The sequence below is a fragment of the Heloderma suspectum genome, chromosome 8 (genome assembly GCF_057233095.1).
Source record: "Heloderma suspectum isolate Gila_16-S chromosome 8, 16-S_ref, whole genome shotgun sequence".
In the NCBI taxonomy this organism is placed as follows: domain Eukaryota; kingdom Metazoa; phylum Chordata; class Lepidosauria; order Squamata; family Helodermatidae; genus Heloderma; species Heloderma suspectum.
The window spans coordinates 47,133,366-47,150,136 of record NC_139465.1 but is presented as its reverse complement, the minus strand read 5'-3'; the positions used below and the strand labels follow the sequence as shown (position 1 = coordinate 47,150,136).

The 16,771-nt window shown below is 50.1% G+C and overlaps 1 protein-coding gene across 1 annotated transcript in view; it reads right to left on the bottom strand.

Moving 5' to 3' along the window:
• Positions 1-16,771, bottom strand: part of HYDIN (HYDIN axonemal central pair apparatus protein) — a 337,764-nt gene that overhangs the window by 132,042 nt on the left and 188,951 nt on the right. The window contains exons 31-38 of the mRNA XM_084812324.1: positions 16,409-16,542; positions 15,836-15,972; positions 13,516-13,643; positions 12,080-12,271; positions 10,834-10,983; positions 9,810-10,049; positions 6,136-6,286; positions 4,091-4,288 (exon numbers count right to left, since the gene is read on the bottom strand). Of these exons, the coding sequence (XP_084668450.1) occupies positions 4,091-4,288; positions 6,136-6,286; positions 9,810-10,049; positions 10,834-10,983; positions 12,080-12,271; positions 13,516-13,643; positions 15,836-15,972; positions 16,409-16,542 (1,330 nt within the window). The remainder of the gene's footprint in view (positions 1-4,090; positions 4,289-6,135; positions 6,287-9,809; positions 10,050-10,833; positions 10,984-12,079; positions 12,272-13,515; positions 13,644-15,835; positions 15,973-16,408; positions 16,543-16,771) is intronic.

Sequence of the window (16,771 nt, the reverse complement as noted above, 5' to 3'; positions counted from 1 at the left end):
GGTCAGCTAGATGGCAGGTCAGAGCTCTCATGTCCAGCAAGGCACTTCATCACTCTTGCATCTTCTCTGCTGCTGCAGCCACTATACCAAAGGCCTGTTGTTCTGCTTCCTCACTGCCAGAGCCGTTCTTATCAGAGAGGCTCTGGGTTTGTGTTTTAAAAACCCAAATTCTGCAGAACCTGCTATCTGTATAACAGATGCAACTCAAGCAAATTTGTGTGAGCTTATTACTTTGCGAAGTTTGTCCTAATCCTGCTAGGCAGGGCAAGAAACTATTTTTTATTTTCATCTGCCACATTTGTAATGTATCTTTCCCTCCCTCCCTCCACGCATATTTAGGCAACTCTTTTCTAGACTCACAAGAACTCTGTGAGGCAGGTTCAGCTGAGAGATGGCCCACTACACTCCTGTGGAACTATGCAGGTAATGGCAGCCTTCTACAATATCACCAGCCTGTTTTTACTGCTAGACGTTATTCTCCTTTAAATGACAGTTGAGATTCTTTGCATGGCAGGTTTTATGCTAAATACCGACCCACAGCTCTGCTGTGTGACCAGCAAATACACACAGCACAGTTTATGCCACAGAATCCCACAGTCCTTTGCCAGTGTCACTTCCTTTCAAAAAAACCCGATGTATGTAAAATAGTTTAGGGTACAAAACCCTCTCGAGGCAGGTCACAAGAGAGAGAACAAATACAACGATAACTATCAAGTATGGGAGAGAATGCATCTATGTCACTGAAATACATGTATGTCTCAGTGTGAAATGGAACTAATAAGTAGTGACAGTGAAACTGAAGGTGCCCCAGCAACCTCAGCTGAAGAGAGTCAAACTCTGTTGAAAGGGATGAGTGGCTGACAGCATATCATGCACAGTTGTCAGGGTTGCTAAAACTCATTAGGGTCTCAACAGTTTTCAATAGCTTTCTTTTTTCCTTAAATTTAAAGAATGTAAGGTGAGTACATGCTATGTCTTTCATTTTTTACACGGTTTTACAAGTATTCCAATTAAAATGTTTACATAATATAACATCACATTAAGGGAGCAATCCTATGGCCACTAGACACGGTCTAGAGGGCCATAGGATATTCTCATTTCTGGGAACAGACCTCAAAGCCTGTGCTCCGAGGTTGGTTCCCAGAAAACCGACCTCCCCCCTCGTCCAAGCTGCCTCGGAGGCAGCGTGGAGAAGCCCCATCCTCCACGCTCGGAAGAGAAGCACAGAGTGACTGAAAAGGGGCATTCCGGGGGGTGTTCTGGGGCGGGGAGAGCGGAGCTACGTGTATGACACATCCAATGTGTCGTATGGCAGCTTCCTCTCCTGGTTGGCCCCCCCGCCGCTAGACAGCTGAAAATGGCTGCCTAGTGAAAAATAGCAAGACAGGAGAGGTGCGGAGGGAACGATCCCCCCCGTGTCTCTCCTGCCTTGCTTGGGATAAGTGGTTGCCTCCGAGTTCGGAGGTGGCCTCCTATCTAGTTAGGATTGCGCCCTAAGTGTGCTTTAATTTTCCCCCTGAAATATTTATTTCAGGAACGAAAATGAACACACGGTACTTTAAAAAAAAAAGCTTTGTTGTTTACTAAATAAAACATTCTAAATTAGATCACTCTCTAGGGCATCAGAAAATTTTCCACTGTAAAATGAAAACGTTCCAGTGCATATTTGATTATGTTAAGCAGTATACAAATAATAACAATAACAATCCATGAGTGGTGTTTGCCTCTGCAGAAGAGAGCCAAGACTAACAAAGAGGAGCATGGCAACATGGGAAGACCCAGAAGAACCACCTGGGGGCGTTCACAACTGGGTCATTCTAGGGGATTGAGGAGCACTAAAATGCCAGGTGGACCTATCCTGGGGTCCACAACCAGAAGGAACAAAGCCTCTCTCTTCCTCTGTTTGGGGCAAGAAGACAGTGCACGCATGCAGGGCCGCGCCTGGGGGGAGAGGTCCCTCTAGGCCTTGAGCTCTGCAGCATCTTGCATCCAGAGGCCATTTGGGGGGGGGACAGCTGTCCCTTTGGGCGTGCCTCACATTCTTATACTTATTTCTATCCAGACATTACGATCTCCATTGGAGCCCTTTTCTAGGTGCCCCCACTTAATGAGCTGCCACGCTGCCATCAGGAAGACAGCCTTTCCGGCTGTGGTGGCCTGTGATGGAGGGCCCTCTCCAGGGCCCCAGAGATGCTCGCCCAGAGCCCACGCTTTGGTCTTTTTGGGAAGACCTTTTCATTTCCTCAGGCTTTAAATCTTACCCTCAACAGCTTCCAATGAACTTTGAGCTGCTGACATTCTCGGGAATTTAAGCCCTGGAACTTTTGCCGCTACTGTGTGTTTTTTATATTTGTTATATTTTTTGCTGCTGGTTTTTATTCTGAAGTTAGATTTTAAGTTTTTGTTTATTTCATGGGTTCATCTTTTTATGTAATTGTTTCCCGGGCCACTATGATCTTCAGGGGAGATCCTGTTGTCCGTGCCATGACCTACAGATTCCTGTTGGGCGGTGACCCGGAGATGGGCTTTTTCTGCAGTGGCACCCTCCCTGAGGAATGACCTCCCCTCTGTGGTATGTCAGGCCCCGATGCGGGTGTGTTTTAGGCATTTATTTAAAATGCCTTTTTTACTTTGGCTTCCCCCTAGCTGTGAGTTGTCTTGAACCATCTCTCATATTGAATTATTGTGTATCATATTGTTCTGTTGTTTTATGGTGTTCTTGTAAACTGCTTTGGAATTTCTACAAATGAGAAGTGTATAGAAATATTCCTAATAATAATATAAAAATAAAGTCAACTTGACATAACTACATATAGCTGTATCAAGATTAGTGTTTTACCAATGCACAGGAGTGAATGTGCAGGAAGCCCTGCTCAAAAAGAATCATAATGCAATCATACACATGACATGACATTAATATTGCTTTTTTTGCAGTGCTTTATCAGTGTAAATATACACACTGGTAACATAAACAGGGAAGAAGAAAATTAACTGGAAGGAACTTAATTTAAACTGAGACAAAATGTGTGTGCTCCCATTCTGAAATTAATGTTAGAATCTTTCCTAGTTAAACTAGAAGAAATGGAGCATAAGGTGCAATGAATCCAAGAAACAATAAAGGAATGAAATGGGGGAAATTGTCTAATCCCTAAACCATGAAAACACTGAGCTCTGTTTCTGCTGGGAATGTACCGATTAATTGTAACCCATTTGGAACCTCTGGAATTGGAAGAGTGAGTGAGTGAGTGAGTGAATGAAAACCTTCCATGACAGCTCTCCAATGGCTTGGAAGGCAGCTTTGTAAGGCCAGACCTGGTTGAAGACCAGTCCCAGACTCCAGGTAGGATTGCAACAAGAGGCATCTGAACAACATCAATCAACTCCCTTTCCCATCTTCAGGTTTTTGTCCAACGTGAAAAGTAATGGCCAGCTATTTCCACTTCCATTTCCAAGCTACTTGGAAACAGCTCTCGAAGCTATTTCTGCAGCTACTTCATGGCGCAGATCAAAGTTGTATGAAGGGACATATGTTGAACTCATGGGCCGAAAAGAGACCACTAGCTAATTCCAACACACGTGGAGCCTTGCTTTTCCTGATACAGTTCAGTATAGGTTTTTGCCATAAGGTGGTGGCAAAAACTTGTGTGGATGTTTTTCTCACAGAGAGGAAGGCCAGGTCTTTTCTCGATCATTCCAGAGTGCAGAACATGGAATCATGGGCTCAAGTGACAGGAAGTCAGATTCCGGCTGAACATCAGGAAAAACATCCTGACTGTTAGAGCAATAAGACAATGGAACCAGTGACCTAGGGAGGCGGTGGGCTCTCCCACACTGGAGGCGTTCAAGACGAGGCTGGACAGCCATCTGTCAGAGATGCTCTGACTTGGATTCCTGCACTGAGCAAGGGGTTGGACTCGATGGCCTTGTAGGCCCCTTCCAACCCTACTATTCTATGATTCGATGATTCTATGTGCACCCATAGCCTGCCTCACCTCGTTTATGACCCTTTCTTATATCAATTATTGATTGCATTAACCGATGCGTTCTTTTAACTGTACTAGCACTCAAAGGTTAAAAAGCTCTCAGTCACCTTGCAGTTGCCCTTTCTCAGTTCCCTCCTCTTCCTCTTCTTCCTCCTCGTCAAGTTTGGATTCCACCCTGAAAGCTCGGTTATCATCATAATGGGAAAGAGAAGGAAGAATGGAGGCCCCGGTCGACGTGGTCTGCACAGTACTGGAAGGATGAGGCTTTATTCCAAGTTCAGAAATATGAGTGTTCTCTTCTTCTTCTACTCCGGGGGAAAGAAAGATGACACAGTGAATACAAGAACCTCTACACAATGTATTGAAACTGGTTGTGTCTTCAGAATCTCCCCACACCCGGTCTTAACTACAGAGCAACCCAGTGAAGAATAGGCCACTGGGTCACTCCTCTGGCACAGGTTTCCCGGCACAGGAAGGATTCCATGGCATCCATCACCTTTGAGTCCCCTTCTCTCATTTAAGATCAAGGGCTCTTTGACATAGGCTCAAAACCATGGCAGACTAGCTTCTAGTCTTCAGGTGCTGTGGCCTTGACAAAATAATTGTGTGTGTAAGTGCCTCACCTTAATCAAGTATAAAATTATATTTACACTGGCCATCTTTGAAAGGCACCGTGGCTTTGGAATAAAGAGAATGGTTCATCCTGCCCAGTATTATTACACGACAAAATGCAAAATGAGAATAGGCACAACAAGAAATATGCAGCTATTTTTAATGCTAAATTCAAATACAAAAAGTGAACAAATGAATAAATAATCCTCCATTAGCCATGTTTGAGTTGTGTATTTCTTCTGTCTGAAAAGTACAGATTCTCCTCCCCTGCCCTAGCTATGAGGGATTGGGGTGGGGGGTGGACAACATCTTGTCTGGCTCCGGAGGCAGGGGGTTGGCATGCAGGTGCTGGTGTGCAGCTGCATGCCACACTTACACATTGGGTGGCATGGGGGCGGAGCACTGTTGGGGGTTTTAAGCCTGGGTCCTGCCCCTGCCGCCCTAGCTTCCTGCTTCTCTATGCCTGCCCACCTGTCCCTGGGCCGTAGTGCAGGAACAGCTCATTCCATAAAGGCCAAATAGGAATGTTTTGCCCATCAACCACATTGGCAGTGGGAAATATTCCTCTCCCTCCCCTCCTATTCTATACTGCGTAGCTTGTGGGAATTGGCACTTTGTTCTGGGGGGATGCCAGGAAATGGGTGAGGGAGTCCTGTCACAACAGGCAAGTCTGCGCAGGGAAGTAAGCAACAAAGACCTGCTGTCAGAGGTCCTTGACTCTCCTCTCCTGAGACAGGAAAATCCTTCTTGTGGCTAGAAAGACCATCCAGGTGTTGGGATCTCTGAACCACCAGAACTTTTGTGACTACCACGGGTGAGTCCAGATAGAAGGGCCTTGAACTGCCCATTTTTTCTTTGGCACTGTTGGCATGGCTTTGGGGGAGCAGCAGTACCAAGAAGTGGGCTCCACCCCCCTCTTCCTCCTCGAGCCAGCCAGCCCTTGCCGGCTGGTGCTTCCAGCTCATTATTTGTTCAGGGAGCTGCAGCATTCCTGCCCAAGGCGAGAGGAGGGGGTGGAGGTGGCCAAAAGATCAGCACGTGAGGGCAGCAGCAGAGCTGTGCTCCATCCCCACAGGAACAGGAAGCGTGCCTGCCCTGACTCTCTCCTTCTCCTGCCTGCTCAGGAGTGTTGAGGTAATGAATGGGGGAAGAGAGAGAAGGAGAGACTGTATTAAAGAAAGAAAAACTCCACTCTCAGACAAGAGGCTGGGAACTGCAAAGGCACTTTGCCTCCTACACAGAGGCTGAGTCAAAATGCCAGGAGGGCGCTCCCCTCTGGAACAGAACGCACCCAGGTGCTGTTGCAAGGACAGAACTGGATGACCCCATTTATGTCACCTGGAGCTTTGTGAGGAGAGTGGGTAGAATACTAATTTAATAAATAAAGTCTGGAAAACCCATTTAAAGGGCAGCCAGTAAGAGCGGGAGCAAGCCCCTTGCTGTCTGCTCTCCTGCTCTGCTGACCAGAAACTGTCACAGCAGAGCTGCGCTCCATCCACTCCATGCAGTTGGCTCTCTCAAGCGCCCTTTCCCTCCTCACCATTGTCCTGATTCATGGCCTCCTGATCGCCTTGAACCTTCTTCTGCTCCTCATAATACTCCAGTACTTCAGGAGGCAACTTCTCTCCAGGGATGCGAGGAGGCAGGAGAAGGATATTATGGGTGTCATAGCCCTTCAGCATACGCAGAATCTGAAGTCAGGAAAATACAGAGACCTGTCTTAGATGGAGTCAGACGAGTGGTCCCTTGAGCCCAGTGTGGGCAGGTCAACCCTGAGTCGCTGCATCTCTCCCAGCCCTGCTGTTGCAGGTCCTTTCAGTTAGGTGCCATGGCAGGAACTGCCTATACACAAAGTCCTGCCCTGCACAGGATGGCTCCTGGAGGCCCTTTCTGAGTTTCTGGCACAGTTTGTATTCTCCCTGCTTCTCTCTCTCTCTCTGCCCACCCTCTCGCTCACACTCTCTCTCTCTCACACACACCCTTATGCCTTCTGGAGATCTTCCCTCTGAATCAGCCTTCTCCATCCTGGCACCCTCCAAACATGTTGGACTATGGCAGCGGAACATGCTGGCTAGGGATGATGGGCATTGTAATCCAACATGTGTGAAGGGTGCCAGGTTAGGGAAGGCTGCTCTAAATCATATGGACACTCAACAGATTCCTCTTTGATGTGCATGCACCCAGGGCAGCTTATAAAAACTGACTCAGGCATTCTCAACTAAAGCAGTACCCAAATTGCCCACCTCAAATGCCTAGTTTGTAAATTAGACACCTTTGCATAAGATTTCATTCCTGGCTGGTAATCTTATTTGCAAAATGTGTCAGATTTCAAACAGACTGAAGTTTAAAAGCAATGACCAGGTATCCGAAACAGTGGAAAGCTCTGCACAACCCCACTGTAATTTGTCTGGGTGTGGCAGAAATGGCCTCCATCCTGCAACCATATGGGATCTAGAAGCCACCTCTCTTGAAAATGGAAAGCACTGGTTTTCTGGAGGACAAGAGGGCTACCCAATGGCACTGGAGGCTGTGAAGGAGAGCTGAAACTGGTCCCAACTCCCCTGCAAGTTAGGACAGGCCACTTCTGGCCTCACGTTCCAAAAACGCCCGGCAGCCATGCTTTCAGGCCAAGAAGCACTGAAATTCGCACTGAGGTTACCCAGAAGGAATCACACCAACCTTAAGTTGGATAAACGTTTATTTAAAGAAGAGGGATAGACGGAAAGGGAAGGGTGGAGGTAGTAGATTGTACAGAAGTGTACAAAGCTAGGTATGTGGATATCTACGTATGTGGATTTTGAACTTTGAGATGGTTGATTCTCTTTTTTCTGTTGTTGTTAAAATTAGGAGAAAGGAGATAATGTCTGTGAACTCAATGTATGATATACAACTAAGACAAGAACTAGAGAAGAATAATAAGCATTTGTGGTGTAAGGGGAGCCAAAGGTAGATATCTTACAATCTTAAGAGATAGGGATGTCAGAGAATTTCTCCACGAATCTCCAGGAGGCCAAATGCCAACGCATTCGGCCCCCCGAAATTGGTGGAGAAACGGTCCGCCACCCCCCCCGCCACCCCCCCCGGGATGGGACTTACCTTTGTCGAATGTCCCTGGCGGTGGCGGCTCCCGGCGGCGGCCGGTCCCGGCCGCCGCCGCCATTTCCAAGTAAAAAATAAAAAACAACAACAAACGTGATAGGCTACGTAAAGATTTACATAGCCTATCACGGCTAGTTTTTCAAAAAACACCGTGACAGGCTACGTAAATGTTTACATAGCCTATCACGGCTGACTTGGGGGGGGGGGGAAGCGCGTATGCAAATGGCGGCGTCCATGGGCGCCACCATTTGCGCTCCTTATTTGGGCACGTGTAGTCTACGTAAACATTTACGTAGACTACGGCAAAAATAAGGGCAACGCAAATAGCGTTCCCCGTATTTTCGCCGTAGTCTACGTAAATGTTTACGTAGACTACACGTGCCCAAATAAGGAACGCAAATGGCGGCGCCCATGGGCGCCGCCATTTGCGTACGCGCTTCCCCCCCCCCCAAAGTCAGCCGTGATAGGCTACGTAAACATTTACGTAGCCTATCACGGCTGACTGCAGGGACGCAAACGCCGATGGCTACGGCTGCCGCCATTTGCGTCCCGGCAGGAGACGAGATTCGCGGCCGGAGAGACGGGGCGCCTCCCCGCCGGCTAGAATTTCGGCAGGGAGGGATGGGGCGCCTCCCCCCGACCCAGAATTTCGGGGGGAGGGATGGAGCGCCTCCCCCCCACCGTGAAGCAAGCTGCGGGACCAGGTAAAGGACTTTCGTCCATCCCTAACTTTAGTGTATGTGTATTGTTGTTGTGTTTCTGTTGTTGTTGTGCTTTGTTTTTCTTAAAAAAAAATAAAAATTATAAAAATTATAGAAAAAAAAGAAGAGTACAATGCTGAAATACACAAGAAGGAAACCCTTCTGCATAGAGAGCCTTCTACCCAAGCAACGTAACAAAAGCTGGCTAACCTGTCCTTGTACATACTGAAGTCAGGGCCTCCCGGGATAGAGTCCAGCCATCGTGCCAGGTCCAAAGACCACCGTGCCGAGGGAGACAACGATGCCCCTGCTGCAGCTCCTTTTAAAGCTCAGCCCTGGCAATCCAGGGCAGGTATCCCCAGCCAATCACCAGCTCCGTCTCCCACCCTCACCCCAGAAAGGGGTAGGAGCTTCCCACCAAACCCAGCTGTTATCTCTTTCCCAATTAACGAGGACTGAGCCTGCCTTGAGCGGCAGGACCGTTTCAGGAGCTCCCCAGAGAGCACACTCCCAGGAGGTTGCATCAGACACGAATGCAAGGCTTCATGGTGGAGAAGCAGGCTGGCATTCTTGACAGAGGCCATATTCTGTGTTCTGTACAGAATTTAAAGCCCACTCATGATAGAAAGGTCAGCAAAAGGGTGGCCTGCAAGGGGTCCAGCTGGGGAGGAGGACTGCTTGTGCTTCCAGAGGGAGGGAGCCTGAGTGGAGCAGGGCTGAAATCCCCACCAAACTCAGTGGGCCAAGTCACAAAGGCCGTTTGTGTTCTCACCAACACAGCTTTGAGAATGGCCACTGTGGTTTTACAGATATTTAAGCTGAAACGTAACTGTCAGTCTGTACTTTTGCATTTCCTTTTCCTTTCATCTCACCAATTACAATCCACTTCCTGCTCTGCCCCGTACACACACTCAGCCATAGGTATACATACCCGCCAACTTAGAATAACACTTCGTGCATATGATAACATGGACTGTGCTCCATTTATTTATTTATTGCATTTATATCCCGCCATTTTTCCTCTTGCAAGGAACCCAAGGTGGCTTACATTATCCTCCTCCTCTCCATTTTAGCCCCACAACAACAACCCTGTGAGGCAGGTTGGGCTGAGAGTCTGTGACTGGCCCAAAGTCACCCAGTGAGCTTCCATGGCCGAGTGGGGACTAGAACCCGGATCTCCCGGCTTCCAGTCCAACACTCTCACCACCACACCACACTACTCCATGAACGCGTATGCCATAATAAAGGTGTTAGTCTTCAACAAGGCTCTTTCAAGGTTGTTTCTACCTCATAGGGTTGTTGGGAGGACAGAACTGGATAGCCACGTATACCACCCCAGGCTTCTTGGGGGAAGGGTAGCAGTGTATTCACTAAATACATGCAGTTTCACATCTCAGGCTTGCTTGATCCTTACCCGTTCTTCCAGCAGATACTGCTGGTCAAACTCTAGGGAGTAGAACTCAATGGGGAAGCAGCAGGGGTTCTTCACCACCACTTCAGCCTCATCCCCAATGGCATAAGGCAGGAGGGGCCCAAGTTCCAGAACGGAGGGGCTGAACTCTAGACGCGGCTCCAGACCTTGCCCGGAGACGTTCAGCAGCAGTTGCTGCGTGCTCTGGGAGATGCTCAGAATCAGGTAGTTGTGGTAGAATTTCTAAAATGACAAATATTTGAGAGACTGTTTTATTCCCAGAAAAAAAGAGGGAGAGCAGGTGAAGGGACCAAATGTTTGCTATTACCATATGTCTTATTAACCACACAGTGCTAAGGAAATTGCACCCATGCTCCATACTGGGATATTACCCCCATAATGGGTGAGAATTGCAATGTTCTGCATTGGTGCTCTGCGCAGTCATGTCACACATCCATCTCTTCTACTGCTGGGGCTTCTGGCCTCACGTGTAATATCATCCCCCTGCCTACAGGTTTTGCCTGTACCCAGATATACATATACCTGCCAGCTGGGGACAGTATCACCTGTGTCTGGCCCACAAAAGCTTCTGCCACAGTGAATGTTGTTAGCCTTTAGAGGTGCCACAAGGCTTTTTGCTGCTTTTGCTGTAGCAACAGGTGGCTGACCTTCTGGAACCTCCCATCTAGTTCACTGTTGCCTGTCATGTAGCCCAGCCTTCCACAACACGGTGCCCTCCGGACGTGATGGACTACAACTCCCAGCATGCACTCAGGCTAAACCTCTTCCCTGGTTCTGACCCTGGTTTGCATTCCTCAACATCATCACTCTCTGTGCGTCAAATTAGGGATGTTGATGATGCAGTTAACACAGCTTATCTACTAACATTTAATGACTGCCAGCAAATTACCTATTAAGCAGTGCTACAGTTCCGCCCTTTGGCAAACAGCATTAGAGGCTCTCACATGTGACTCCTGAGAACACCCAACAATATGGCTGTGGAATGAAGAGCGCCCGGCCCTCCTACCTCTTCTCTTGGTGCAAACTTGACCTGCACGTTGAGTCGCTCTCCAGGTGCCAGGATCCCGTAGGGAGGTATCATCTCGAAAACATGGGGTTTATTCTTTAATTCGTGGTGCATCTTCCGACGCAAGGGGACTGGCATATGCTTGTCCACCTAAGCTTACCACAAACAATGAAGTCACTGCCAAACCATTGGATCTTTGTGCCATTGTGAAGGGACCTCTTGCCACTCTGAAATATTGCTACAATCTGCACGCCTGCAGAATTGCTACAGGCAACAAAAGGTCTGCTTATGTTAGTCAGCTAGGCCAAGGTCTGTTGTCAGTTCAGAGAAAGAGCTGTGCACCATCCCTTGGGTGGTGCTGTCTTCCATCCATGGGAGCAAGGATGAAGGCTTTCTCTGTTGGGGACTAGGAAGCGAGAGGAGGAACTCAAGCATGCCACAGAGCTCTGACTCCTGCTCTCCTCATTGCAAAATGGTGCTCTTCAGAATCAGGCCTGTGACTGATGAGAGGATTTCACCTTGCCTATTTGGGGTGGGGGGGGCTTGCATTCTTAAATCTTGAAGCTGAATCAGTAGTTGTGGATTTAACCCAGCTGCACGGCCAGCCTCAGGGCTGACTCCAGGTTTTTGAGGGCCCGTGCGCACCCCACCCTCCATGGGCCCTGTCCATCAGGGACTCTGCCTTCTCAGCGCCAGTGTCACCAGCTGCTCTGGCTCCTCCTCCCCTTTCTCATCACTGCTCCCACTGGCTTGCTCCACAGGCAGAGGGCCAGTGAGCAAGTAAGCAGTGACATCTACTGTTCCTCCTTCTCACCACCTCTGTTGTCTGGGCCAGAGCAAGAGTCAAACGAACAAGCAAGTTGCCATTGTGAAGAGGAGGAGCAGCTCCAAGGGAACCCTTGTCAGTGGGCCCCTGCTGGGGTGTGGGCCCCCAGCAGGTGCCCAACCATGCCTACCCTTGACACCAGCCCTGGCCAGCCTCTTGGAGTTCTTGCTTTTCAGCATTTCCCCTTGTGAGCCTGGGGGATTCATGCTACATGGATCAAAAGAACTCCGCCTCAAGAGAAGAAAAGTGTGGTAGGAGCTGCTTAAGCTCCATGCTGTGTAAGCTTTGCTGGCTGATTTCTACTGTTCAGGGTGCAAGACAAGAGAGGTTGGTTTCTTCCTGATCAGTTGGCAACTCTAGTGGATAGATCCTGACAGCTGGGAAAGGGCAACGAGAAGAGTGCTACCAGGACTGCGTTACCTTTTTCATTTGCTCACTGCTGGTGGCAAACCACTCACACGTGACCTGCAGCTGATTATGGAGCTGGATGGTCTCCACTTGGCACTGCCCACACTGGACAGCAGAGAATTCCAGATTGTCATTGGACATGCAGAGGGATGGCATTATCACCATGGCGCGCAGAGAGACGTGAAACGTGGGCCCAGCCAGGACCTGGAGCAAACAACATGAAACCCTCCTAAGCACCGATGTGACCTCCCTCGACAGGGCTCAAGTGCCACGTCTGTGTCAGGTGGGGGAAACACTCCAGAGATAATGATATGTAGGCCCACATGGGGTCATAGCCGGAACGTAGTGCCCATCAAGTAGTGAAATCACAGAGAGATGCAAGAACCCAAAACACCTCTGGAAACTCGGCAGGGATGAAATCTTGGCACTCATACACACCGCGTATGCTAAGCCCACTAGCAAGTCACCGCTGACCTAGAGGAGGGGGCGGCATCACACCTGGCTGCCCCCCAGCATCCACTCTGACGCTGGCCTGGGAGGCTTGGCCTGACAGGCCCCGTGTAGCCCCCATAAGCCTGCAGCACAGGCCAGAGAGGGGCAGGCAGGCAGAGCCCCTTATGAACGGCCGACCGCGGCCTGCACCCCAAGCGCATCCCCCGCTAGGCTCCTGGCCAGGCGCGGTGCCCTTGAGTGGGGGTGCTCAGGCCTGGGAGCAGCTCTGGCCTGCCAGGCTTCCCTGGGTGGCCGCACCCCTTTCGTTTCGTGGCTTCCCCCACCCTGAACGGTTGAAACGCCTCCCCGGAGGCGGAGCGACTTCAAACTACAACATGCTGGCATTTCGGACCCGCCCCTTTGTCTTCCCCTTCGTCCGCCACTGGAGCATGGTCCCCAAGAGCTCCTCTAAAATGGGATTCAGCCCTGAGTCTTCAAGATACTCTTCCCGCTGCAGTAGGCTGCTCCTCACCAAGGAGGGCTGGGCCCGATTCAGGCATCAGGGCCTGCTGCAGGAGCATGTGGTCTGCCTTGGAGCTGTGTATGGCCTTGCAGGCTGGCTGGCTGACCCTTTCCTCCGATACTGGCTATTTGGCTGCCCACCATCGGCTCCTGTGCAGTCGTCTGGCTGCCCATTTCCATCACCTGCTGCCCTCTGCCTGCCTGTGCAGCTCCGCAAGGCCATGGCAAACTTTGTCCTGGCCCTGCGAATCCCCCATGTGTGATAAGACACCCACAGGGTGGATGATTTGTTCCCTGTTGTGGCTGCAATTGAAACTAGTGTTCATGGCTCTTTTTACCACTGTGTTTCTTTCTGCACATTACATTCTGGCTGTGTTGCTGGATGTGTATAAATATATAAAAGCATAACCATCTCTGCGGTACATTTGCAGGCTGTGTCGGCCCAGGGACATGGTGGGCTGTGACAGGAAGGCAGGGGAGAATGTTCACAGCACCTTGATGGGCAGGAGCACTTCCACCTCTCCAAGGGGCCGGTTGGCGCTCTGGGGATCGAACCGCACTTCAAACGTCTCTGTCTCACAGAAGGGCAGGTTCTTCACCCGATCCAGTTCAGTGCTGAAACCTAGCTCCAAACAGCAACAGAATCATCCCTCACAACTTGAAAGGTGGAGAAAGAAAGACACTATCTATCCTCACATTTAGATCCCACCCTTCCTCCAAGGACCTCAAAATGGCAGACATGGTTCTCCCCAACACATTTTAGCTCACAACAACCCTGTGAGCTAGGTCAGGCTGAGAAACAATGACTGCCCCAAGACCACCCAATTATCTTCATGGCTGTGTAGGGATTTGAAACTGGGCCTCCCCTTTCCAACGCTTGCACCCTAACTGCTACATCACACTGAAACAGTGCACACAGGAGATGCGCTGTATGTGCCTGACCTTGTCTGATCTCGGAAGCGAAGCAGGGTCAGCCCCGGTTAGTACTTGGATGGGAGGCTGCCTGGGAATCAGGCTTCCTGCACTGAGCAGGGGCTGGACTCAATGGTCTTGTGGGCCCCTTCCAACCCTGTGATTCTACGTGCCTGCACAGTATGGGAACTTCACTGGCTTCCGGTTGGAACCATTGATGACAGAGTCTCTTCCGTGGTTTTGATGTGGCACTTCAGACGGGAAGGGACCCCAAGAGGCTTTTGCCCTCTGGTGCAGGAGCAGCGGTGGTGGGCTAGGGGTATCTGAGCCTGAGGGGAGGGTGGAGATTTGTGGCAGAGGGCCAGGACATTTTCTTCTTTTCCCACGTTTGGAGTTAGGAAGCCATTTTCCTCTATATCAAAATGGGCAAGTATTTGGCAGACACAGTCATAATTTGCCTCAATGGCTCAAGGGATCTCCTTAATTTTACTAAAATTTCTGTATAATCAGGTAGCCACTTCTGGCACAAGAGACCTTTTCTGCTATAGTACCAAGAAAATTATAAGGAATAGTAACTATTGATAATGTTTATTAATATTTGATACTAAAAAAAGTAAGTCTAACACTGGCTTTGGTATTACTCTGCAGCTTTTATTGGCCCCTCTGGTCACAGAGTTGGATTTTAGAATGGCCTGGCTGAAACCTAAAACTTGAGCTGGGCTTTCACCAAGGACACACCTGCAAATTTTCCCTTGCAGTTTTGCCAGCACAAGCTGTTGTAAGCAAAAATACAGGGTGTGAGAACGGACTGGCAGAGCAGCGGGGCAGTGGCAGGGGCACTGGTATGGTGCTTGCATTCCCTTTTGGTACTCAGATCTTCTGAAAGCCTAGCCCCCCCACCCCCGGCAAAGATGGGGCTGCCCTAGCTGAGCAGTAAGCAGCTTGCTCATGGCTGTAGGGGAGCTGGATTTGAAACTGGGTTTGATTCAGCCCCAACACTTCAGCTAATGCACCACATCTCCTTGGGCATCAGTACAGAAATTATTTCCTATTGATTCCATTTAGTCTCTCAGAAGCTTTTGATTTCCTTCGTTATGAGCTGATGCCTGAGCCTGTAGGAGTACTTGTGATCCCAGAGGCTTAAGTCGGGCAGCTGATCCGCCTTTTCCATGTGGGGTCACTCTGGCTTCATCTTTCATCCTCCTACACAACCCGTGTAGGAGGCTGCTGGGGAAGATCACTTAGGACACCCAGGAGCAGAGCAGGGGCTGGGGCTGGGCCAGCCCAGGGCATTTAGGAGAACAGGCTGGGCCAAAATGTCTGCGCAGCAGTAGCAACTGATGGGTTGAGCCCGACATCAGGCAAGAAATCTAAATCCAAACACGGGAGTCCAGGGTATGTGACATGAGGCAAGAGCACACAGCTGGGCTGAGTGCTGACTACTTGAACAGCAGGCTCTGCCGCCTCCTTTAGGAAGGGCTGCTGGAAGGCCGAGGCCAAGGCGAGCAGCCAATTCAGCCATGAAAGCCTTCTCAGCCCAGGTGACGCTGAGCAGGGCTGGAAGCGGCTCCTGCTACAGCCATCGGTATGCTGCTGCTGCTGTGACAGCTCTCTCTCTCTTCTCGCAGTCTTTGAGCACACCCATTATCAGACCATGGCGACGGTCTGGATGGGAACAAAGCCAGCACCTCAGTATCCTCTGGACATGCTGAACGTTCTGGCCCGCCCTTCAGTGTCTTAAGCGAAGATGGGGGCGGTGGGATGGATGGGGAAAGGGAAGTCAGTATCAGCTGCAGATGTCTTTGATTTCAGACTATTTGCACCTGCTTTTCCCTTCACATCAGCTGCTCAAGTCTTCAGGACAGGCTGGGCTGGAAGAGGAGAGCAATCCGTCCCTATTACCTGTGTCCCGCAGGACCCGTCTGTCTGCATGGAAGGACGCGGGGAACTGGCTGGTGTTGGTGATTTTGACAATGTGGGTTCGTACAGTGCCCAGGATTATGTAGCCAAAGTCCAGGATGTACTCAGGTAGTTGTGCTCTGAAAAAGTGACACTGCTTAGTGACCTGTCTGATGCACAGTGTGAGCTGCATTTTCAACAAGGTCTCACGAATGTAAACATTTCACCCAGGTCCAGCATCACTTACACCTAAACTCTCTTGGGTGCCTCTATTAGAGAGAGAAGGGATTCAGTGGAAAGTAACCTTCTCCTCCATCCCTAGCTCAAAAATGGGGGATGGGATTCTGCCCTTTTTCAGGGGCTCGTAAGTCAAATGTAGCTACATTCCAAAAGTGGATACGCCACCGCTGGGCATCCCTGGGCACCTACAGTGGTCTTTCTGGCGTCAGAGTATAGTGGCTTTCCCCAGGTTGCAGACCAGCTGCTGAAAAGGGGTCCAAGGCCAACCCACGTTGTTCCTCCACTTCCCAAAGCAGGGTGAACAGAGGATGGCCACAAGAGGCCATCTGCACTCACTTGACCAGTTTCCGGCGAGCTCGCTGGCTGGCAGCGGAGTCCTCCGTAGGGTCACAGCCAAGCAGCCTCTGCTGCTCCAGGGCATGCTCTCGGACAAGCAGTCTCTCCATTTCCATCTGCAGCCGTGTGTCAAACTGCAAAGCCCAGGAAGAGTCAGTTCAGCACAGCCCTTCCACCTGGGCCACCAGAACCGGGCAGACGTTCCACAGCTACTCCTGCGTACCCACCTCCTGCGGATCCACTCTCTTAGGGCTGAGACCCACCACTGCTCTGCCTGCCATGGCCCTCTGCTCATGGCCCAGAGGGCCTTCAAAGCATCTGCCATCATCAGAGGCTGCCGCTTGGCAGCCCTTCTCCCTGGGC